The sequence below is a fragment of the Anser cygnoides genome, chromosome 7 (genome assembly GCF_040182565.1).
Source record: "Anser cygnoides isolate HZ-2024a breed goose chromosome 7, Taihu_goose_T2T_genome, whole genome shotgun sequence".
In the NCBI taxonomy this organism is placed as follows: domain Eukaryota; kingdom Metazoa; phylum Chordata; class Aves; order Anseriformes; family Anatidae; genus Anser; species Anser cygnoides.
Genome location: NC_089879.1, coordinates 14346867 through 14370267, shown reverse-complemented (window position 1 = coordinate 14370267; position 23401 = coordinate 14346867). Strand labels below are relative to the sequence as shown.

The window sequence follows — 23401 nt, the reverse complement described above, 5'->3', positions numbered from 1 at the left end:
GGTGCCCGTGTCTCTTCGGGAGAAGAGACAGAGGCTTTGGGACGAGTCTACCACAGGGAACCTAACCTTTAAGCCTGATCTGCTGCAGCCTGTAAAGCCTGTGGGGATCTCTGGGTCGACCTCTTCTTTGAAAGGTTGATTCTCCTTTCTTTCTTGCAGAGCTTTCACCTGTCTTCACCCACCAGCAGCCCAGTGTACTGCCTCCGTTTCAGTACCACCCATCTGTACGCTGCCCTGGCATCAGCCTTGCACGTCCTTGACTTCACGGCCCCGTGAAGGGCACCGCAGCTGCGTCTGGTTGCCCCAACTCAGCAGAGTTGACACTTGGCTCAGGGAAAAGCAGGGCAGGAAAGGTGAGAGTGGCCCCCAAGGCTTCTGAAGAGATGTTTTGCCTGCCAGAAAGCTATGTTGAGGGGTGCACAAAGGGCCAGACATTCTCAGCCTCTCCTGCCCGTTAGTGGAAATAAAGGCTGACTGTCCTTCACCATTTTTATTTTGTGCCAGTCAGGGCTTATAATATTATCTGTTCTTTTTTGTTCTTTTTCTTTTTTTTCTTTTTTTCTCTCTCCTGCGAATACATTTGAGGGGCAGGTTGAGCCAGGATGCCCTGTCAGCTTGTGTACTGGTCAGGTTGAGATCAGCCAATCTCTGAGCCATGTGAAGCAAGTCCAGGCTGTGTGTGGGGTGCACTGAATTGGCGGAAGGGAAAGGTGCCTGGAGCAGGACCTCCTTTTCACCTGCACTTACTCTCCTGACAGCTGCTTGTGTTGTCCTTTGCAGCCAAGAGAAGGAATTGAGCTAAAAGTCAGAGCCAGCCCTGCTTTCAGTGTATGCCTCCCCAAGCTGGCCATCAGGTCAGACTGTGCACTTGGCAGGGCTGAAACAGTTGCATTTTGATAAATAAAACTCTGAAGGGAAACAGAAGAGACTCTATGTTTTGTTTCACCTTCCAAAGGGGCTGTGATGTTACCCACTGATCTCAGAGGCCTGGCTTGGCAGAGGAGGCTGGGCCTGTTTTCAGACAGTCTGCGGGTCTAGCAAATCTCTCTGGCTAGACCCTGTGACAGTGCTGTGCTGAAGATGGTTGCTGGGATTTTGGATATCATGTCACTTATTGTGACAAGGAACAAAAGCAAGATCTGCAATTCACTTGGCTGCACACTGGAGCAGCAAACGGGGCTAGTGGAAATGCCAAGGCCTTGATGTGGCTTACTGGGATCCTTCAGGAACATCAAAGTGGGCTCTACTCCTTTTTGCGACAGCCTTCTGAGCCTGACCAGAGCTGGGGCTCGCAGCAACCATAGCTTTCAGCATGCTGTGTGCTGCCTGAATGATTGTGGATGTCTGTGGATGAATGCAGCTTCGTCTGAAATCTGGTCGTCCTTGGGAAAGGAGGTGCACAAACTCTATTTGGCTGTGAGTCTGGCTATACTGGTTAGGTAAAGGAGAGGTTTTGTATCGCAAGGTGGGAGCGCTTTTAGAGCAAAGCAGCCAGCAGAGTGCTTTGTTAGGACTTGATTGCCAATTTCCAGTGTCAGGAGGCTGTGCTTCTCTTGTGATCCAGTAATTGGAAGAGGATGTTTGCTGGAGCCCCTGTCTGAGCTGGGAGGGAGTGGAATCAACCAGCTCCTCACCTGCTTGAAGGCAGCCCTCAGACAGCAGCTCTGGGTGCAAACTAACTGGCTTTGCTGCAGGATCACGTTCTCACAAGGCTCTTACCAGCACAGCTGCCTCTCACAGTCTGGGATCCAGCTCTGCTGGCGTTCATGCCAGCTTCTGTGTAGCTGTGTGTTCTCCTTGAGTCGAAGTGGCAGAGTTGATATCTAAGTGCTCCAAGCACTGATCTACTACTGCAAAAAGATGCCATTGCTGCAGTAATCTTCTATCAATGCGAAGCTGTAAATCCCAAAGACTACTGGTCCAAGATAACAATTCTGGGGGGACCTCTGGGCTATAGGTAGCACGAAGCTGTTGCCAAAAAATGGTGCTTTGTGTCAGGAGCTGTTAAATACTGTTGTTGTATTGCTTGGAGCACTTTGGGCCCTGCACGTGAGGGGAGCTTTAGGTAAGTGTTTAGGCATAAGACAGAGGACCGGAGAGAGAGTTGGCAGAACTTGGGAGTCAGGGGAAGGTCTGTGTTTTCTCAGATCCTGCTGTGTTCCAGGTCCTTTAATGAAATCGCGAGTGGAGTGAGGGATGGAGATATTAAATGTCTTTGGCAGAGTCCCCAGAGAGAGGCCGTGAAGGAAACAGAGTAAATATGGGGTGGGAGGAGAGGTTATTTATTGCAACGGGACTTGGGCAAGGCCCAGAGTAGGAATGAGCATGACAGCTGAGCACGTGTATGGTGTCACTGTTGCAGGAGAGTCCTCCTGTGACAACAGTGCTGCTGCCAGTCCTGCCATTCCCTTTCTGCAGCCCATGTTGGTGGGTCCTGCGCTCTTCTAGCTGCTTTGAGGTTCTTCCTGGTTGAAACCTGGAGTGGGGCTGCAGTTCCATGGTGGTGCCAGCACTGGTGGGTTGAAGGATGCCCCTCCCACCTCAGGTGACATCGAGGAATGGGGAAAACAAAAGTGGGGCTGGCGTGCTGGTTTTTCTGAGCTCTGCCAGTCAACAGTGTCTCATTTGTCTTGGGAAGACTGTGCAGATGGGGCCTGGAGTTACACAGCAGCAAGGGTGTAACTGAGGGTGCCACCTGGGCTCCACCTGGGCTCTAAGAAGCTTTTGTGGTTTGTAACCAATGCTTGTCAGAGGAGCTGTCTCGAGAGCTCACAACTGGCTCACTTAAAAGTCAGATTTGTTTTGAGCTGTCCACATATGAAGATTTTGTGGATGCCCCATCCCTGGAAGTGTTCAAGGCCAGGCTGGATGGGGCTTTGAGCAACCTGTCTGGTGGGAGGTGTCCCTGCCCATGGCAGGGAGGTTGGAATTAGATGATCTTTAAGCTCCCTTCCAACCTGAACCATTCTGTGATTCTGCGAGCTGGGGATGAAAGGACATGCATAAGTCTAAGTACAGGGATGGCTGGTGCAGGGTAGAGGCAGTAAGTGGTGCGTTGCTAAAGCAGCACTGCTGGGGTTGTCCCCACACACAGGCTGCTGTCTTTGCAGCGAGGTTTGCAATGCGCTGTGTTTGTGCGCAGTTGTGGAAAAGGTGTGCTGCTGCTACCCCTGAGCTGGCCAGTGACCCTTGTCACCGTGTTCCCCTCCATGCCATGCAAATGAAGGCAGCTGCATTTCAGTTCCTGTGCTCTGCACAGCAGCCCTACATCCTGCACGTCATGTTGCACGTGGCTGGCCGTAAGGAAGCAGCTCATCGCCCTATTTCATGTGCTGTGCTGGCTCAGGCCTAAGCACTGATGATGCTTGCAGAGAAACCAGGGTCACCAGAACATCCTTTTAATGGCACAGAGGACCCTGCGCAACAGCACGACAGGGAGTTGCTTCCAAGCATGTCCCAGGCAGGTAATGGGTGGGAGGAGGGGGTTCTCCTGTCCCACAAGGGGAACTACCCAGCTTTCATGTTGCTTCTGCTCGTAGAGGATGGGGAAAGGGCTGCTGGCTGCAGCTGTGGTGCACTTCCTTTGCTCGCTGCAGCTTCCCACAGCTCACAGAACGATCATAAATGTCTGTGTAAATCAGCGGCCCAGGTGGCAGAGAGACAGAGCCCCCCTGAGCCTGCAAAGATTCCTCCAAACCACTGTATTAACACGACTAATTTTTATTAGAAAAGGCAAAATAAATACCGTGAAGCTGTGCCAGAGAGCTGCCCCTACCTCAGCCTCTTAGCAGCCACTGCCTATTGGGTCGTACAGTCACCATCCCCACTGTTTGCTGCCTTTATCTTCTTCAGCTCCTTCTGCAGCTCCTCTTCTGCAGCCAGGATCTCCTTCGGCTTCTTGTACTGTAGGACAGAGAAATGCCCATAGCACTCCTGTTCTGCCTTGCTCCAGGTAAACTAACCAGGGCCAGGCCCCAAGCAACGTGGTGTGCGTTAGCACTGCCCTTGCTGGGTGGTACCAGCACAGCTGGGGCCCTCCTGCCAAGGGAGGCCCTTCCCTTATCAGCTACCTCCAATGCCTGGTCGGAGGTGGTGCCCTCAAGTTTAGGGACATTTGCCAAGATCTGGAGCGTCTTTTACAGTGCAAGCAAAACTTCCCAGTTGGATGCGGAGTCCTGGCCCCCACCAACACCTCTGGAATATCCTGCAAGCTGTGTTGCGCAGATCCCTGGTGTGTTTGCTGGTCGTACGCTCACATGTGTTTTATATATATATATATATATATAATCTGCCTTTTTTTAAAAGGCAGACAGAAAAGTAAAAGTTGCAGTTCCTCTGTCATCCTTCAGAACCCTCTTGCCCAGCTGCAGTTCAGTGGTGAATGCAGGTGCTTTTTGGCAAGGGTTTGGCCTGTAGCAGACAGAAGCTCAGAAGCACTCAAGATGCAGCTCTTGGCCTATTTCCTCTGCACACGCACCCCCAGCTCTGCTGCGAGGTTTCCCTCGGAGGGGACGTGCTCCTGGTAGCTGGCTTCTGCATTTAAGAAGCACGTGCTGCTCAAAAGCATTTGTCTGTCTCTGGACGCTCCTTGCAACAGGTTAAATGCTCATTTTGCTAGTCTCTAACTTCCACCATGTGTCCCCTCCCTGGCACAAAGCAGCAGGCTTTTTAAAGACTGAGAGACCTCTGAGTGCAGCAGGTCCTTGGACTCGCTAACACAGAGCACAACAGCATGCTCTGAGGCAAGAGAAACTTTTTGTTTCTTCAGACACTGTTCCACCTGCAAGTCACCTTGATGAGCGAGCAGGGCCCCTCCTGTGGGCCAGGATGTCCTGGCCAGTGTCAGCACGCCTGGTGTAATCTGAAACCCCCAGGTACTGTGACAGAGAAGGGGGCTCAGCAGTGACCCACAGCACATCTCCCTGCTCTGCCTCGCTTCCCCACATGGAAGAATTTTAACTTTGTGGATGGAAAGAGAAGGGCAAAGTGCTGTTCTGCGTGGCTAAAGCCTCACCGTGATGATCAGGGTGTTGTTGGCGTGGGTGAAGCTCAGGGCAGCTGTGTCTAAGGGGAGCTGGTATCGGTCCAGGTCAGGAATAGGGAACTTCTTGTAGTACCTACAAATGAGAGAGGAGACAGAAATAAGGTGGTGGAGTTCCTATTTCCCTGAGCTACGCAGCGTTGCTCTGCAAGGTGTACTCTGACATCTCTGTTGTGCCCGTCTTTGTTTCAAGTACTGGGGTCTGCAGTGAACTCCCAGGAGGGTAGGTGGGGGGCAGTGGGCCTCTCAGGGTTGGCAGGAGGACCCTGTGCTATGCAGGTAGAAATGGAGGGGTTACAAGCTGTCTAGGCTGCTAAGAGATTTCCTGACTTTGGGACTGGAGCCTCATGGACCTGTGTCCTGTGTTTGCCCTCTGGGGCTGCACCAAATACACGACTTGATGGTCCTGTGGCCACCTAGAGTCACGGTTGGGTTTTTAGTACCTGCCAGCAGTCTCATGAGCAGTCCCCTCCAAGGAACTGCCTTGTAGCTGGTACCGAGGTGCCCAGAGCTGAATGGAAGCAGGCAGCAGCTGCTGTCATGCCGTGAGGGGTTCTTCTTCATTCAGCCGGCTGTGAGTCTTGGCCTCTCTAGCTACCCCTGCCCAAACTGCAGTTTATTTTCCAAGTCACGGTGCAAACAGCTACAAAGGGCAAATGGCTCTCCTGGTGCAGTGGGAGGAATGTACGCAGCTTGTTACCGCAGGGCTCAAACCGTTCTGTGTTGTCACTGCTGTCGGTATTTGGAAAAGGTGGCAGACATGGATAATAAGGGAGATGTCAAAGGTTAAACAGCAGAGATTAGATGAACACAAAGACATGTTAAGGAAGTGTTAACTTCTTACCGATTAGACAAAAAAAAAAAAGCAGTACACAGAAAAAAAAACCCCACTGTTTCAAAGGGCCTTGGGAGTCATCAATGAAACAGCAGCATTCTGCTGCCCCAGGACTAAGGAGAAGGGGAGAAGAATGGCTTTGGCTGGCCTCAAACTAAAATCTGTGACAAGATCAAAGGAAACCAGATCTGCCTGGCCACCCCCTCCTCCTCCTAACATTACCACTGCCTCTCGCTACAATAATTGAATCAGGTTTGGCGTTTGGGGAGGAGGCTTTCTGGGTTTGTTTTTAGAGTTTAGTTTAATGGATTTATTTTACAGCAAGAGGTTTTAAGCAAATCCCACTTGAGCAGCCCTTGCCGTGGCCAGGGGGAATGGGAGTGACTGGTGGAAGTGAAGTCTGGGCTGGGGAGGCAGCTGATGGGTGGATATCCCTGCCGAGGCAGGCAGATTCTCTGCCCTCTCCTCTCACCCCATGGCCAAGGGCAGTACTGCACTCCGAGCCTGGGTCCTGGCTCAAGATCCACCATGCATATGCGAAGCCGCCTCTATTTTTTTTTTCCTACTGGAAACCTACTTTTTGTCAGCCTGTAGGGAAAACTGCTACTGGTATGCTGAGAATTCACTGCTGAGCTACTCAGTAGTGACTTGGCAACCCACCCTGGTGCTTGTGCCTGCGGCTGGCGGTCAGCGCGGCTCGGTTGCTCAGAGGCAGCGTGGCTGCCTTCCAAGGGCTGGAGAGGCTCGGAGGCTTCCTTTCTCTCCCCTAGCGATGCACGCTCTCTGCGGACTCCGTGCCTTTGTTGCTATCTTGGAATTAGTTGCTGAGTGGTGCCTTGCCCTGGCCAAGACCCAGGAGAAATGATATAAGATATCCTGGAGCCTGTACTAAGTGTTCTGGTGCTGGAGTCTGTCCCTGCTCCCTACTGACAGCAAAGTCATTCTGCTCCCCAGAGGCGACTTTCAGCTTTAATTCCAAAAGCCCTTAACTTTCATCTGCAGGCCATGAGCAGCTTCCATGTCCTTCAACTATCTCTGACACCAGCTGACGAGCGTGTAGCTGTCGTCTGCTTGTGGGGCAACTCTGCTGTTATCCCGAGGGTGCCACAAAGAATCCTGAAGTCAGGTAGGGCACAGGTGGAACCTCAGTGTACATTAAAACCTTACAGTACCTGAACAGACAAGGAAGTTCCCACGTGCACAGCACTGTTAGTGGGACTAGGAGTAAATAAGACCCCTGTGATTGCAGGGGGCTGGACTTAAGACTCGTGTACTCCTTTCCTGGCCTGGCCCCATGTGTGCCTGATGGCAATCTCACTCATCTTTGCTACACAGCTATCCCCACTAAATGGCCGCTCTTCTGCAAATCCCTCTGCATGGATTCAGGCCAGAATCTTGCTGTATTAGAGTTGTAATTGTTGCTGCTTTCATGGGGCAGGTTCCCCCTTCCTCCTGTCTAGCCTCCTCCTGCTTTTGACCGTCCAGGTGTGCTCAGGTGCAGAGCTCAAACATCCCCTTGCCATGGCCTCTGATGTGGTAAAATCCTCGCCTGAAAAGCTGTTGGTTCTGCTGTCCTGAAAACTGTTCAGTGGCCAAGGTGTAACGAGCTCTTTGCCAACAGCACCACCTACAGCCAGCTACAAGGAACGGTAAAAAGAGGGCAAAGGGCAGACTGGAAAACACCAGTGTGTTTTTTACCCACAAATCGGATCCTTCTATGTTCTGCAGCAATGCTGGGGAGGGAAGGCAAGCAAAGGAGAGCCTGCCCAGGTTTCTGTACTGGTGTATTATCCCAGTTTGTAAATAGCTTTCACTTACCTTCCAACATCCTCCCTTGTTTCCCTAATACTTCCTTGCTACCTCTCCCCAGTCCTACTGCTCTTCCTGGCTTATTCCACTGAGGCAGTAAATGTTTTGGGGCACAGGGCGTCCCATTCTCTGAGAGAGGCCATGTAATGAATGACACAGGATAAGATGAAGCTTAACAGACTTTTTTTTTTTCCTCCCATGTTAGATTTCTTTTGGCAGAATGTTGCAGTGCTTCCTTTCTAGAATTTTTTTTTTTGGCTACCTCCACAGCAAGAAATACCGTTGGCATTGTGACTGCCTACAGGACAGGTTTACAAAGGGAGATCTGTCTGCCTGGGTGCTCGTGACTTACACTGTACCAACCGAATCCTGCAGCTCCATGCATTCTGAGATACAATGACTAAATCAAACTACTGTAGCTGGGGGAGAAGATGGGATGCTGAAGCTTCAAAAGGTCTGTGGGGGCCTTACATTATTCCTCTTTGTGAAATAGCAGATTAAACGCCTTGCTACTGGAACCGTGAGATAAGTTTGCAAAGTCCAGTGCAGAACGTGAGGGGCTTTAGCACAGCTCTGTCTGGGGCGGTTGCGAGTGGAAACTGGACAGCAGGAGACATAAAGCTGTGAAGTGTGGTTCCATAAAAAGAGGCAAGAGAGGACATCTCCCCCGTGGTGCAGCCACCAGCCTGCCCTGTGCCAGCCCTCCCCAAGTGACGCTCAGCCCGGCAGTGCTGTCCTTACTGACTTCTTGTTGGTGGTCCGGACGACACAGCAGCGCTGCTCCTTCTCCACGGAGACGCTGTAGACCTCCTTGGGGTAGGGCAGGTTACGGATCCGCCACTGGAAGCTGGTCAGGGTATCCTTCCTCATGAAGACAGGCTATGGCAAACAAGCACCTTTAGCAAGGCTCCTCCAGCTTCTCTCTCCTCCCTGTCTCCTCCTTCCTTTACTACCTTGAGAGGCTCCACATTGGAGTAGCTCTTCTGTCACACTGGAGCATTAGGGACTAACTCAAGAAACTGCCTGAGCAGCAGTTTCCTGGAGCTAGCACTGCTCTGCCTTTACTCAGGGCAGTGCCTGCTCTGCTTGCAGGAGGCTGAAGGTGCTCACCAATGAGTCTTGCAGCAGAGTGTTACGGTGAAGCCAGGCCTCTTCCCCACCAGCAACCAAATACAGAGCTCTGCCTACCCTAGGGACCTGCTGGATTCAGTCCTGGCTCTGCCCAAGTTTGCTGTCCAGTGCTGTGCTTTTTTCAGGTCTGGTGAGAGGTTAAAAAAAAAAAACAACCGAACACCTAGAAAAGATGTTGAGATGCTAAAACTTCAGCCCCATAACATAGTAGGATGGGAAGTAGAAATAGACAGTGCTGCGTTAAGGAGCAGCCTGCTTCACACTGCCTGCCTTGGCCTTTCATTGTCTCACTTTCTATCCAATGACTTGCCCCAGCACTGGCCTTCCTTTCAGCCTATGATTTTGGAAGCCAGAACAGTAGCTGGCCAACACAGCAGTACAGTTTCTCTACTTAGGGAAACTACAGACCTCTCAAAGACCTCAGAAGAACCTAAGCTGTGCCTTGTTTCTCCCCAGCCCCAGACTTTTGGGATGGTTTGTAGCAGAACAGGTTGAGGCTGTCTCTCGAGGCTGCAATCTACCAACTACTGCTGTAAGCACAAGGCTAGACAGTTTTAGGTGCAGTGGTGCCTGCAGACCCTTACGTACATTGGAGCTGCTTTCCTTTATGAGCTCTGATTCCAGCGCTCCCAGGAGAGGCGAGGCTGGCTCTCCCACTTCGACCTGCCACTTGCCGGAGCCCCCGAGGGTGCTCTTCTCTCGCCATTTTCTACCTGTAGAAGGGAGAAGAAGGGTTTTCATTATTTTGCTTTATACAAAGAACTCCAGCAAAGGACTGCCAAAGCTGCCCAGCACACTGAAATGATACGATGATATGCCTCTTCCCTTAATTCCAATAATTTCTGCTTCGGTGTAAGTGGATCATTTAGCTGGCCCACTCCTGAAGTCAGAAACTGTGCACCAAGTGCATCTCTTTCTGGCTATTTGGTGCTGAAGCCATGGTGGGGTTGCAACAGGTGCCGTGCCGCAGCTGTGGTTTTGGATAAGATCCATAACCAGCACGCTGCCGCTCTGAGGCTGCAGAAGCCACCAAAAAAAGCACGTTTCATTCTAGCACGTGCTACACCTGGCTACGCATGCTGGCAATCCCCTCTATACAGATCAAGTCTGTTGTGACCGACGAGCAGTTTGGGAATAATCCTAAACTAAAGCAAGGTTTGCTTCAGCGTGGAAGCGAGAGAGCCCTGGGTCTGAACTGAACCATATTTATGTCCCTACAAAATTTGGTGGGTGCTACAGGGACAAATCTCTCCCGGAATATCTGGGAGCAATTTGTTCCTGGCCTGACGGTGCCCCCCAGCCCCGCGAGCACAGACCCACTGCTACGTGCCAGCGGCAGCGAGACGCCCCGACCCACGTCCAGCGGGAGCACCACTTACTCACTAACTGGCCGGTCTTCACGTCGTACTCTTCAGCCATCTCCTTGCCATCCTCGAACAGATAGTGGATCTTCCGCTTGCCTGGGGACAAGGCCGAGGGTGAATAGGAATACGACCATCCCTTGTCCAGGACCCTAACCCCTTTTATGGGGCTCTGTCCTCTTGTCTGGGGGGCCCTGTCCCCTTGTATGGGGCCTCGTCACCTTGGCCAGGATCCTAACCCCCTGTATGGGGTCCTGTCCCTTTGTATGGGACCCTTAACCCCTTGTATGGGACCTGTCCCCTTGTATGGGGCCCTAACTGCCTGTATGGGGTCCCGTCCCCTGGTCTGGGACCCTAACCCCTTGTAAAGGTCCCGTCCCCTTGTCCAGGACCCAGTCCCCTTGTACGGGTCCCATCCCCTTGTCCAGAACCCTGTTCCCTTGTATGGGGTCCCGTCCCCTTGTCCAGGACCCTAACCCCCTGTATGGGGTCCCGTCCCCTTGTATGGGACCCTTAACCCCTTGTATGGGACCCTTAACCCCTTGTATGGGACCCTAACTGCCTGTATGTGGTCCCGTCCCCGTGTATGGGCCCCGTCCCCTTGCCCGAGGCCCCGTGCCGCCTCCCGGGCCCGCATCCCAGCGGCTCCAGCCCCGTCCCTGCTCATCTCCCGCTCCGTCCCCGCAGCACCCCCCGCGCCCCGTTACCGTCCTGCAGCAGCGCCGTCTTCCCGGCGGCCCGCAGCCGCTCCAGCCAGCCCGGCACCGCCATGGCGGCCGGGCCCCGTCCCCATGGCAACGCGCCCGGGCCGCCCGGAAGCACTCGCAGGCCCCGCGGCCTACCGGGGGTGGGCCCGGCCCCGGTTCCCCTCGGGTTCCCGGTGTGTTTTTTGGGGGGGAGCTCCGCGGGTCCGGGCAGGGCGGAGAGGACGAGGTTGGGCCCCCGGGGTCGGTGCCGAGGTAGCGGCGCGGTGGGGGGACGGGGAGGGGTCGGCTCCGGGAGCTGCTGCCCAGCTCCCCCCCCCCTCCGGGGAGCAAAGGTCCCGAGTTGGTTTTCGTGAGGTTGTGGGTTTGGGGTTGAATTTGGGGGCCGAATTGGTGCCGTTCTGCTGTTTTTAACAGGGCTGGAGGTTTTCCTCCCGGTGCTGGTTAAACGCCGGGTGTCGATCAGCTGCTCCGTCGCTTGCCAGTGTTTCCCTCTTAGGGACGGGCTTAAAAAGTATCTGGGACGTAAAGTTGCTTGTGTTGGATAGGAAGCAGGTCCTAAATGTTAAAATAGTCAAGCTCTTTCTATTATAAGAACGCAGTCTTGGCGGTTTCAAGGGCACTTGAGCAGGGTCTTCGTAAGAGGCTTTTTAAGTGGTTTCTCGCTTCAGTTTTTTCCAGCCTTGTGGGATGAAATTCTTGTTTCCAGGTGCCTTCCTCAGGGCAAGCGTTTTTGGAAGATGACAACAAAAAAATACCCGAACCAGCAAAGGCCGTGGACAAAATATGTGAGGCTTAAGTTGTTTTGATTGTGTGAAACTGTTCTAAGCAACCTTCTTCTTTCTTACTGGTATTCAGCAGCTGCAGCTTAACGTCCCGCCGGGGGAGCGAGGCCCAGCCCAGCCCATGGAGCCACGGGGGATTGTCAAAGCCTTTCCCAAGAGGAAGAAGGTGAGGGATGACTCAGGGAAAAGCATCCCTCCAAAGATCCCAAAAGAAGGAACAGGGGTACCTGAGGGTAAGTCCTATGTGCCCATGATATGGAATAGAATGGTGATATCCCAGCTTGCTAGCTGGAGGTGCTGTTCCCCCAAAGGTTTCTTCTGGCCCCTAAGTACATTTTCTGTAGAAGCACGGCTGGCTTCCTTCAGTGTGTCCAGCTAGTGCCCCCAGGGGCTGCCTGCGTCAAGTCCTACACGAGCTACGTAGCCCAGCTGGTTCAGAACACTGTTTCCTTGTCACTGAGCTCCTGCCCTTGTGTTTTTCTTCAGCAGAGTGGCTGAAACCAGTCACCGCCTACGTGTTGCAAGCTGGCATCGGCCAAGCCAGGGCAGAGATCTTCCGTAAGCAAATTGTCCAGAACGGGGGTCATGTATGCGACCATCTCTCCTCGGAGGTGACGCACGTCATTGTGGCTGAAGACATGGATTGTGATCGATCCTTTCGGCTCCTGAAATTAACCAAGATGCCTTCGGGGTTGCAGCTAGTGAAGGCATCCTGGCTCAGTGCTTGCATTAGAGATCAGGAGCTGCTGAGTACCACTGGCTACAGTGTCTTTATCCCTCAGAGGTAGGCAGATGCTATGCTGTTGTTCCTTCCTACAGTGCCTCTATCTTAAGAGCACTGAAATTTGACCTCTGCTCAAAATCTCAGACTGCAACTCTTCGCTGCTCCGTTGGGCATGATTCAAAGTCCTTTTCCACTGTATAGATTGTGAAATTTAGTGTCTTTATGACTGGTTGCCATTCTGTGTCACAGCAGAACTTGGAGTAGAGCCCAGAGTGCTAACAGGAGTCCTGTTGCTTGCTACTGGTGCTAAAGGCACCTAACTTCCTAATCCATTAGTGATAGCAAGGAGATGTTTGTTTGTTTTTTTTTTTGTTTTTGTTTTTTTTTTAGAAATGCTGAGGATTAAATGCTGTTTCTTACTGCAGATGAAAAGTAGAGAGAGAATTGACAACTAGGCACAAGAGGAACTAAGGAGTGGAGCAGCAGGTGTCCGCAGGTTAGGACCAAAATGTTTTGGCAGAGGTTTAGCAGAAAAGTCTAAGACTGAAGTAGATAGGAGTGGAAGCTGTAGGTCAGTGAGGTGGGTTGAAACTGGGGGACTGAGTCAAAGCCAGAGCAATTACTCTGGGATCTGAGAGTAAAATTCATATTGGTTGTTTGCTCCATCCCAAAACATACATAAAGATTTTCTGGGCAAACTTATTGGGGCTGAGAAGTCAACCTCCTCCTCCTCTACTAAGGCATCTGATCCATGTCAGGTACCTGGAAAAGGGAGAACAGCAGAAACAGCAGCAGCTCCTGGGCAGTGAAGAGGTCCAGCCCCCAGCAGACAAGGAAGCAGCGGAACCAAACACTAAAGCACCGGTGGGGGACTTCTCACAACAAGGCCTGTCCGAGGTGAGGCTTCCCACACAGGTGCTGCTCCTTGTGAACCTGTGTCCTGCTTTTCTTGGCTAAGAGCATTCCTGCAGGAGTATGATACCAGATTTTCTAAGCAAAGGGAAAGTGTTTGGATGTTTCAGTAGGTTGGTGCTGGCAGATTCAGACTGTGGATGTGGTTACTGCTTCTCTTTATCCCTTTTAGGTGTTAAAAGTAGAAAAAACACCCCTTAAATTCCTGTCCCCATCAGAACATTTCCAGCTGAAGCAGTCCTGGTGCTCCAGTCAGGCCAAGGCTCACTCCAGTGATCGTGTTTCCCCTGCCTCCTTTTGAGGAATATTCCCTGGCCAAGAATATCTCCCTTTCAGGAAGCTCTGATATTTCATCCCATGTTCCTGCCTGAGCCATACTGACCCATTCTCCGCTCCTTGGCAAGCACCCTGTTCAGACACATGTGCAGGGGATCAGGTTGCCGCTCGAATGATTGTGGTGGTGTGCTTAAAATATCTGTGTTGGGTTATTGGTGGCCTCTGCTGTGAGTCAGCTTCTCCAGATCTGCCATTAGCTTCGTTTTCTTATTCTGCATTTTTGCTCAAGTTCGCTGAACTCTTTTTGGCATCGGCATCATCCAAATTTATCTCGGTTACCACAGACCTCTTAGAGCAGCAGTTGCCTTGTAATGCTGGCATCTGATGCCAAATTTGCTAACTCAGTCCCAAATCACAGGTGCTGAATTTGTTTCATAAAACCCTGAAGTTATTCCCTAACTGGCTGCCCACTGAGGGGTCCTTTGTTTTAGGCTTTCCCTTCTCTTGAATATGTGTTTGGGGGATCTCTTCTCCCCAGACTTACTATCTTGTGTGTTATAGGGAGAGTTGGCTGCTGCTTCTTAAATGCATCACCTTTGCAGTTATCCCATCTTTGCTGTTTCTTGTAATTCTGATTGATTTAGTGGCAATTGTTATTAACAAATCTCACGCAGCAAAAAAAGGGGCTTTTGTACTTTTATGGATCCTGTGGCACCTGCCCTGCTTTCTGCTCGCATTTACTTTGGGTGGTCAGACAGCTTTTAAAGCCTGTTTGAAGCCTTATTGCCTTTTTTTTTTTTCTTTTTAATCCCCTCAAGCAATGATACTTCCTGTTAGTCTGTGCACAAAAACAGTATTTGTAGGCACCTGAGCAAATTTCCTTAGCCTGAGCTTAGGACTATGTGAATGCGGGGAGGACAAGATAACCCACTGGATATGCTCTAAAGACAGTACCAACCACTTGTAGAACATGGCACCAACAGAGAAGCTGAAGTTGAAATCTTTGTGGAAGTAGCATCCATTTAAGCACAGCCTTTTCGAGATTTTTTGAACGTTTTTCTCTAGGCAATGAGCGTGACTATTTCGTGCTGAATGGGGGCAGCTCCGAGAGTTCTGGGTTTGGATGGGAACTCTGCAGAAAGCCTTTTGCTAGTCAGATTGTAGCAGCTGCTTTGTGGCTGACATCTGGATGTTGTAGATTTCTGCAAGGCAGCCTTTGCAAGTGGTACCACTTATCCACTGACTGATCCCTGGGGCTGTTGCTCCAGACTGCTTTCCTCCGTCTCGAGTGCAGTATTGTCTCAGCTGCCAGGCTTCAGCTGCTATCCTGGGACCTGTGCTATGCTCCAGACAAACCAGGCACATCCCAGTCTCACCCAGCTCTGGCAAGTCTTCTGCTGGACGATCCTGGAGGATCTTAGAAGCTCACAGGGCTATTGGTTTTGCACGTATAGTTGTAAGAAGTCTGTCAGCTTTTTTGGTAAAGCACAGAGATTCCGGGGTTTAAGTGCTCTTTCACCTATGTGACACTGCTGGCTGAGAGAGTGGGAATTGCATGCTCCAGCTGTAGAATTGTTTGCGTTGTGCTGGATAACATGCTTCTTAAATGCTTTTAAGGGGCTTACTAACCCATCTGAACACTCTAAGGCTTTGCTGCCCTTAGAGGGAACAGCGTCTTAAGGGAGTTGCATACAGAGTTTCAAGGCAAATAAAACTACTTTAGTCTATCAAATCCTCAGTCTGACCCAGTTTTCAGAGTTATAAAACAAGATTACAAAAGGGAACGCAAACAAACATCCTGTGCCTAATGACTTCAGCTCTGTATCTTGTGTCTGCAGGCCTCCCTAGCCAGCAGAACCAAAGGTTGTGAGGATGTGGCTCTGCCTCAGCTGGGCTGGTGCTCGGCAGAAACTCATAACAGGACTTGTGTGCAGCGTGTAACTGCAGGACTGGTCCCAAACAGCTCTGTGCCTTCCCCGAACGCTTCCACAGTGCAGGAGCTCATGGATCCCCATGGACCCCTGTGTTTATACATCAGGAGAGAGGAGGACCCCAACGAGCAAAGCAGTCTTCAAAGTCTCTGTTCGGCTTCCCACTTCTATCCCCTTTTGTTCGTTACCTGAAGCCAGGGCTCATTGTTTCTTAAGTCCACACAGAGGCATCCTAATGCTGAGGGTATCAGCAAATGTATACATTGGTTCTTTCTTCTGTCACTGAGGAATGTGGAGTCCTTTGTGGCATTCCTTCCTCCCCCTTTTCTCTTGCAGATAGCCATGGGGAAAATGGGGGGGTTGTAATTTGCTACCCTGTTAAGATTTTGTCTGTAACGTGAAAACAGAGTTCAGGGCATATCTCCTGCGATCTGCGTCGTGGGGTGGAAGGTGCAGAGTCTGAATGTGAGAGATGTGTCTGTACAGTCACCAGACCAACAAAAGGTTTCCCAGTGGGAGCAGCGAGTCAGGATCTCTCCTGGCCAGGGATTTCAGCATTGTCATCCCACGCTGCTGGCAGCAGTTGCTCATTTAGCCAGTGTCTTGTCTCAGGGGCTTGGCCTTAGGAGGTGCCTGTGTGCTTGGGTCACATCTGGACAGCAATCTCTACTCTCGTGTGCTTTATGAGACGTGTGTGTAGCTTCAAGGGGTGCCTGGGTAGCTTGGGACATTGAGAGCTGTGTGTGCTTATAACTAGCAACTTCCTGATATGGCAATTTGAGCACTGCGTGCCCTGGAGGTTGGTTAGTGCTCTGACTTCCTACTCCCAGGAGCAGCCTGTGCCAAGGGGACATATGTGAGGCATACACTTATTCTCACTTGACTGCTTTTCTACCTCTCCCTAAAGAGAGTCTGTGACGATGAAGACAGCGAAGGAGAAGATGCTGGTGTCACCCAGGGGGATCTGGAAGCACTGATTTCTGGCCGCTACCCTGTGAAATTGTCGGAGGAGACCAGTGACAGCTCTTCCACAGTGGCGCAGCCTGCCAGCAAGTGGGTTTGTGCTCATTCCTCCGACAGCAAGAAGGAGAATCACAACCAGTGCATCACAGAGAAGCTGGAAGTGCTGGCAAAAGCCTATTCTGTCCAGGGGGACAAGTGGAGGGCTCTGGGCTACTCCAAAGCCATCAATGCACTCAAGAGCTACCACAAACCAGTCACCTCCTACCAGGTAAAACACCTTCCCAGGGGAGTGGAGCAGGGAGATGGACTCAGCATCCTAACTCTGTTATATGTCAGATCCATTCCTGTATCTGTCTGGAACAGCTTATCTTCAGGCCCTGGAAATTCCTTTGTGTGGGAGGGTTGTGACAGAAGTTGTGTAGTGTGTTGGATTCATTGACCACCAGCAGAGTTTTCAGATCAGCAGAAAAGTGGAGTCTGAGCCTCTTATGGTCAGGTCTGAGCACCCATGAGATAAATGCCTTCCCTAGGCACAAAGCAGGGACGTTTTCTCCTTCCTTGTAAGCTTCAACTACTGGCTAGCATTGGAAAAAATATATAAAATTAACTGGATTTGGGCCTGATTGATGGTCCGGCCATTCAGTGTGTTACTGTTTCAGTCCTGCTCTGCACGCTTGTCCTTTTCCACTTGGCATTGAGCTGATGTGCCGTATGTAAGCCTGGCCTGGAGAGGAGAGCAGCTCACAGAACTAGTCCTGCCACATGCCAGTCACTGACTGAATGGCTAACCAGGCTCTGAGTGGTAACTGCTCCCCAGCTTGTCTGTGGCCGTCACTGTTCTTGCTTGATTTCTTGCTAGGAAGCCTGTAAAATTCCTGGGATTGGGAAGCGAATGGCAGAGAAGATCCTGGAGATCTTGGAGAGCGGGCACCTGCGAAAGCTGGATCATATCAGTGAGAGTGTGCCTGTGCTGGAGCTGTTTTCCAACATCTGGGGAGCCGGCGTCAAGACAGCTCAGATGTGGTACCAGCAGGTGAGTTTAGTGCCTCACACAAGCAGTTCTCCGGCTGTGATTTGAAAACTGCTTCTGAGTGCGGGAGAATTACGTTGGGGGAGCAGAGGACAAACGTGCAATAGAAGGAGTGGAGCACACACTGTTCTGCTATCATCACTGCTTGGAGCTCACCTCACACCGCTCACTGCAGTGACATTGTTAAGAATCAGCCTCGAGCCAGGACGCCGTGGCTGTCAGAGCTCCCAAAGCAGTTGCTGGCCCGTTGGCCTGGCTGGCTCCTGCAGCTGTTGGGAGCAGCCATCTGCCTCGTCGTTAAAGTGAGGTTGAAGTAATTGTGCTGACAGGAGCAGCCCAGCCCGTAGAGTAGGTTCCTTCTTTAAGAACAGTTCCTGAGCACGGATCTAATGAAGCCTGCTTTCCTGTAGTGTTTGCTTTGTGATTGGATTCTTCGCTGTCTAAAAATATGCTTGTGTTCACACTGTAGGCTTTCCCTTATGGGGATGTTCTGGATTTCTTTCCTTTACCTGCATCACTTGCTTTCCTTCAAGCAGTAAGAACACAGTTGCCTTAAGAACAGTACCCTTCTGTCAGGTTTGGTTAAGACTTGAAGTCGTTGTGGGGTGGAGATTAGAGGTGTGTGTGGGATTGCCTAAATCCCTTCTCTTCAGGAACCAGGCTGTAAGCGATCTCCACATGTGATCACAGAAGCTGTGACTAGCCTGGACTTGAGGCAGGTTAAATACAATCTCCCCAAATCTTAGTTGAAAGCATTTGAAGAGCAAAGGCTCAGCAGATGTTTGAATGCCATCACGTCGTCTGCACTAGGGTTTCCGGACACTGGATGATATCCGCACGAAGGCGTCTCTCACCAGCCAGCAAGCTGTGGGACTGAAGCACTACGAGGATTTCCTGCAGCGCATGCCTCGGGAGGAAGCTGCAGAAATAGAACAGACTGTGAGTAGCTCAGCCTGGGCCCTTGGAGTGGAGGACTTGCCGGGGTATGACAGGAGGGTGCAGGCTGTGGAAAGGTCTCTGTCTTATAGCTGAGCTCTTTCAGCCTCTTCTCTCTGTAGTATCAGTGTTTGGGTGACTGTTTTGGGGCGTAGACCCACAAAGCTTCTACTTTACCCCATAGGAAGGTTGAGTTTGAGTGCCTGGTGAGGAGGAGGATACTTCCCCGGTGTCGGTTCCACACACTGCTTTGAAAATGGCCCCATGTGGCACGATGGGATGAGCAGGTTCCCAGCTCCCCTTCCCTGCCTCTCATCTTCTCTGAGATACCTGCTTTCGGCTGAGGCCTCTGCACTGTTTCCTTGATGCTCCTTCTCCAGAGGAAGCCGTGAGCTGGTTGTCTGTGAGGACAGACCATGGGGATCCTTGCTGGAAGCAAAGGGGTTCCAGGTGCAGGGGGGTGCTGCTGGCTCTAGCAGGCCACGGCGCTCCAGAATCGTGGGGTGCTAAGCCGGTGTACCCTAATGTGAACAGAGAGCTTGGGGCACCGTCATTGCTACCCCGGTGCTCTCCGATCACCATGGAAGCAGCAGCCAGCGTGACCCTGTCACTCGGCCACAGGGCCTGGCCACGAAGAATACGCTCCTGCCGGGCTCCTGCTGGGGTGTCAGCCCCGTGTGCGGGATTAGCCCTTCTGGTGGTGAGCGGTCCCTTTCCCAGGCAGGCTGGTTTGAGGAGCTGGCTCTTGGGGGTGGGTCCATTGTTATCTTGATGGGATTACTGCGCTCCCCTCCATACACACGCACGCACCTCTGATCCAGGCCCAGGAGAGAGAATAAGGGATTAGTCACTGTCTATGCTGCCTGTCACAGTGAGATCTGAGGAGCTTTTAGGCTCTTGGGTGGGGCTGGGAGTTTTCTAGAAATCTTCATTTAAAGCCAGAAGGGGGGCAAGGACACCAGAGGAGGGCTTGCTCCGCATGAGAAAGGCTTGTGGCTTCTTGAAGCACCTCTGGGGCAAAGGTTAATGGGTTTATCTCTTGCTAATGAAGGATGATCCCCTAGAGTGACAAGGGGCTGTGGGCATGGACACTGCCTTCCCGAACCCCAGCCCCTGTGATGGCCTCGTCACTGGGAATTGCTGAGCCCCTAATTATTTGCTGCCAACAGGGTGATTGGCACAGTCAGACCGAGAATACTTCACTCCCGTCCAAGGACCCGAGAGCCCTGCTTAAGCATTTAATGAACGAAGCCGTCAGAATTGGCACCGTCTGCACAGAACGGAGCTGGGGTCCGGCCTGGAGGTGGCTGCGATAGGGGAAGCTCTGATTATGTACAGATGATGGTTGGCAGCAGCGTAGTTATCAATTCTGTCAACAATTCTGGGACATTTGTGGTTTTCCTGGGTCAGGAAGCGCAGCTCTCCTGCAAAGGCAGAGCTCTAGGCTGGAGCAGAGTCCAAGGGGTGCTCACAGGTTCTCTGCTGTCTTGGAGGAGTCTCCCTGAGCCCACCTCTGCTTCTCAAGCAGGACCTGTGATGACCTTGCGTTGAGCCGATTCTCTTTGTGGTTAGAACCAGTGAGCTTTGCCCTCCTGGCCCACAGGAGAGCCGAAAGCCCTCTGCTCTCCTCCTTCCTTAGAAACGGAAGGCTCCGACAGGTTGTGCCCTGTGCTGCCTCCTCAGTGCTGCTGCACCTTCAAGCTTGTCCCAACCCACTTCCAGCCCAGTCCCCGCAGAAAGCTGATGCCTGATGGCCAACATTGTGCTGTGTGGCGGTGGGCTGGGCGTTTTCAGGACTATGTGGAGGCCACCCCAGCACACATGACAGCAGGCCAGTCTTCTCCTCGGGGCAGTTTGCCATGCCTACCGAGTGTCTGCTCCGTACAGAGACCCTGGAACTGCAGGGCAGGCTGAGGCAGGTGCAAGATCCTTTGCTGCCTGGACAGAGAGGGCATGAAGGGAATGTTCTCTGACTCGTCTCCCCTCTTTCTGTTCCTGAAGGTCAGACAAGCGGCCTTGGCCCTGAAGCCTGGGCTCGTGTGCGTGGCGTGCGGCTCCTACCGCCGGGGGAAGCCCACGTGCGGAGACGTGGACGTGCTGGTCACTCACCCCGACGGGCAGTCTCACCGCGGGGTGTTCAACAAGCTGCTCGACAGCCTCCACAGGAGCGGTAAGAGGGCTGGGGGCTGGCACATGCTGCTCGAAGCTGTTCCCATCATGGCCAAGCTGAGGGGTGAGGGAGGTCTGAGCTAGATGTGAAGGGCAGGTGATTGCTTTTCCCAATGGCAGGACAACTTGTAAGCTCGGGGTACCACCTCCAGCCAGTGTTAAGGAGGAAGTCTGCTGCAGTTCAGCCTGGCTTCTCCTGTCTGTGTGAGGCTGTCAGGGCTGAGGCTGTGTTGTCCTCTCAGCTGCTGCCTGGACAGTTCAGGATAGGGACGTCAGTCTCTGCCACTCAGCTCCTCTCTGCCTTTTCCCTCTCCCCAGGCTTCCTTACAGACGACCTAGTGAGTCAGGAGGACAACGGTGATCAGAAGAAGTACCTGGGGGTCTGCCGCCTCCCCGGGCCAGCCCGGCATCACCGCCGTCTGGACATCATCGTGGTGCCCTACGGCGAGTTTGCCTGCGCCCTGCTCTACTTCACCGGCTCGGCTCACTTCAACCGCTCCATGCGGGCCCTGGCCAAGACCAAGGGCATGAGCCTCTCGGAGCACGCCCTCAGCTCGGCTGTGGTGCGAGGCCCCGGTGGCGTAAAGGTGTTACCTGGCCGTATTCTGCCCACCCCCACCGAGAGAGATGTCTTCATCCAGCTGGGACTACCTTACCGGGAGCCCTCCGAGCGGGACTGGTGACACCCTGCTGTCACCCAGCGCTCTGAGCCCGCTGCCGTGCTGCTGGTTTGCAGGGTGCTGGCTTCCCCGGTGCTGTGACTGCAAGCTGGGGATCATAAACCAGCAAACGGGGCCCTGCTGCTGCTAGCAGAGCTTTGTGGCTTCACCCAGCAGAGGGCGTGGGCTGGAACCAGGCTGGAACCAGGCTGGAAATGCTGCCCGGTGCCCCACACACCCTGTGCCCCAGCTCTCAGGCAGCCCCTGGCTCCCGTCAGCTACCCTGGTCACTGGACCAGGCCCCCTCCCCTGCTCACTGCTGCTAGGAGCTGCTGCTGTAGGTATCATGAAGGTATCACAAAGGTCCCCCTGTGCAGGTGCTGTGTCCTCCCTCCATCAGACCTGACTTTTGTCATCTGGCAGGTCTCATTGCTTGGGGTTTGGTTGCTGCAGCTGCCACCAGCTTCCCCTGGTGCCCAGCAACCCTTGAGGAAGCACGGGGACTCAAAATGCTGCGTGTGCTTGCTCTCAGCCCATCATGTGCTGAGTATCTGCCAGTGCAGAGAGCTGTGATCCCCCTGCTCCAGGCACAAGGGCTCCTTTCCTCTCCATGCAGGGGAGGAGAGGACCTTGGGGTTCAGAGGAGCCGTGCTCAGGCAGGGTTTGAATGTAATGGCACTGAATGTAACCTGGCAGGGCCGTGTGTTTGCTGCACACGGGGCGTGGAGGCAGAGAGAAGCACGAGGTGGTAGTTGTGTTAATTTGGGCAAAGCAAAGCTTTCCCATTCTGTGTGCGTGGTGGCCAGGAAGTCATCTGAGCTTTGCATGTGTGTGTGTGTGAGTGTACGTGTAAATGTGTAAACGTGTGCTCAGCCCTTCACTTCCAGAGGAGTGAATTTTATTTCTCAGGAAATCTCAGTCATTTCTATATTCTGAAGATGAATTTTGCAGGGGCTTTCGGCGCTCTGCAGCACCGGCTGCTGCGAAGGCCAGGGTGGGTGTTCCTGTGCCGGGACCACCAGGCTCTCCCTTGTCTTGTGGGGTCCTGGTCACTGCACTTTGCTGTGTCACTGTCACACGTGGCGATGAGCTGCGTTCGCTGCTGGGGCGGGCACAAGGGCATCAAACCTGGCACTTTTGCACAGGTTCTTGCTGCGCTGTCGGCTGGGGCTGTTGGGCACCAGGGTCTGGGCTCTTTGCTGGGGAGGCCTCGACCCAGGGGTGTCTGTGGTCAGCCCAGCTGTTCTACACAACGCTTGGTGCAAACAAATGTCACCTGGCTTGTCGTGGTGCTTCGGAATTTGAAGTACAATAAATCCCTTCTCTCTTTTTCCTTGACACCTTTGTCTTTTTGTTCCCTGCCTTGCAGCTGAGCTGCTCGCCTCCAGCCCTTGGTTAACACAGCTTTTCCTCCAGCTCTGGGTGCCAGGGCGAGCTGTCCCTTGCTGTGCTGGGGCTGCCCCTCACCACATCGCCTGCTGGGGACATCACTGGAGGCGGAGGAGACGCAGAGCTGCTGGTCCCCAGCTCTTTCCCCTTTGTCCTTCCCTGTAGGGCCACAGTTCGCACCGTGGTGCCAAGTGGGTGCTGCAGCAGCACATCAAAGCCCCGGCCTGGCTGTTTGTGCTGCTTTTACAAAACAGGAGGCTGGACACGGGGAACTGGGGCCGCTCAGCAGCGGGACCGTTCACCAGGCCCCTTGGGAAACGCAACCTTGGGAAAAGGCAGCAAGGGCGGCCCCCACACATTGTGCCCCCCAGCAGCCCCCACCCTGTCCTGCTGTCCCCCAGCTCCCTGAGGGACGGGGCTGATGTCCAGCTGTCCCTTCCCACCCCACCGCTCCCTGCCCAAGAGCTTTGGAGGGGGCAGAGGGCCCTCCTGTGGCCAGCAGCAGCCACAGCCAGGTGGCCCAAGGATGGGGCCGTCACCCCTGGGTGCCTGCAGTGGGTGAAGGAGCACGGCCAGGCCCTGCTGCAGGGGACAGGGGTGACATTTCTGGGTGCAGGGCAGGAGCTGGCTACTGCATTGCCCCAGCACAGCCTCGGCCTCTTCTAATGTCATCCTTGCGAAGAAGGTAGGGGGGTCCTGGGGTGCCCAGGAGGAGGTGGGTGGCTGTGGGTGCTGAGCCCCCAGGA

General features: G+C 53.0%; 3 protein-coding genes across 8 annotated transcripts in view; 2 read left to right on the top strand and 1 right to left on the bottom strand.

The window, feature by feature from the left end:
- The window catches only part of FBXW4 (F-box and WD repeat domain containing 4), a 59333-nt gene extending 58409 nt beyond the window's left edge, over positions 1–924 (top strand). The window contains exon 9 of the mRNA XM_048060463.2: positions 160–924. Within this exon, the coding sequence (XP_047916420.2) occupies positions 160–276 (117 nt within the window). The 3' untranslated portion in view covers positions 277–924. The remainder of the gene's footprint in view (positions 1–159) is intronic.
- A 2524-nt stretch (positions 925–3448) lies between these two features.
- On the top strand, positions 3449–22604 carry POLL (DNA polymerase lambda). 6 transcript variants are annotated; one of them, XM_067000210.1, is made up of 9 exons: positions 3449–3464; positions 11740–11899; positions 12156–12450; positions 13149–13287; positions 16417–16740; positions 17332–17505; positions 18313–18441; positions 20440–20608; positions 20926–22604. In XM_067000210.1, the coding sequence occupies exons 2-9, from the start codon at positions 11788–11790 to the stop codon at positions 21288–21290; spliced, it is 1707 nt and encodes a 568-aa protein (XP_066856311.1). In that variant the 5' UTR covers positions 3449–3464; positions 11740–11787; the 3' UTR covers positions 21291–22604. The 6 variants fall into 6 exon arrangements, with proteins under 6 accessions (XP_066856311.1, XP_047916412.2, XP_047916416.1 ...); XM_048060455.2 differs by lacking the exon at positions 3449–3464 and adding an exon at positions 10948–11057 and having other exon boundaries at positions 12153–12450; XM_048060459.2 differs by lacking the exon at positions 3449–3464 and adding an exon at positions 11055–11110 and having other exon boundaries at positions 12153–12450.
- DPCD (deleted in primary ciliary dyskinesia homolog (mouse)) lies at positions 3705–11043 on the bottom strand. Its single transcript, XM_048060464.2, has 6 exons — positions 10885–11043; positions 10196–10276; positions 9405–9529; positions 8431–8564; positions 5015–5117; positions 3705–3903 (listed from the first exon to the last, which is right to left on the bottom strand). Exons 1-6 carry the CDS (start codon positions 10946–10948, stop codon positions 3799–3801), a joined length of 612 nt encoding a protein of 203 aa, XP_047916421.1. The 5' UTR covers positions 10949–11043; the 3' UTR covers positions 3705–3798.
- Positions 22605–23401: the final 797 nt, after the last annotated feature.

Bases quoted from the DNA above. Each gene is read 5' to 3' on its own strand.
- POLL (XM_048060455.2), top strand. From the start codon at position 11,788: ATGGAGCCACGGGGGATTGTCAAAGCCTTTCCCAAGAGGAAGAAGGTG. The intron at 11,900-12,152 runs GTAAGTCCTATG...GTTTTTCTTCAG, and splicing joins AGGAACAGGGGTACCTGAGG to CAGAGTGGCTGAAACCAGTC. The intron at 13,288-16,416 runs GTGAGGCTTCCC...CTCTCCCTAAAG, and splicing joins CACAACAAGGCCTGTCCGAG to AGAGTCTGTGACGATGAAGA.
- DPCD (XM_048060464.2), bottom strand. From the start codon at position 10,948: ATGGCGGTGCCGGGCTGGCTGGAGCGGCTGCGGGCCGCCGGGAAGACG. The intron at 9,530-10,195 runs GTAAGTGGTGCT...TCCCTTCTACAG, and splicing joins GAAGACCGGCCAGTTAGTGA to GTAGAAAATGGCGAGAGAAG. The intron at 5,118-8,430 runs GTCAGTAAGGAC...TCTCATTTGTAG, and splicing joins GTCCGGACCACCAACAAGAA to GTACTACAAGAAGTTCCCTA.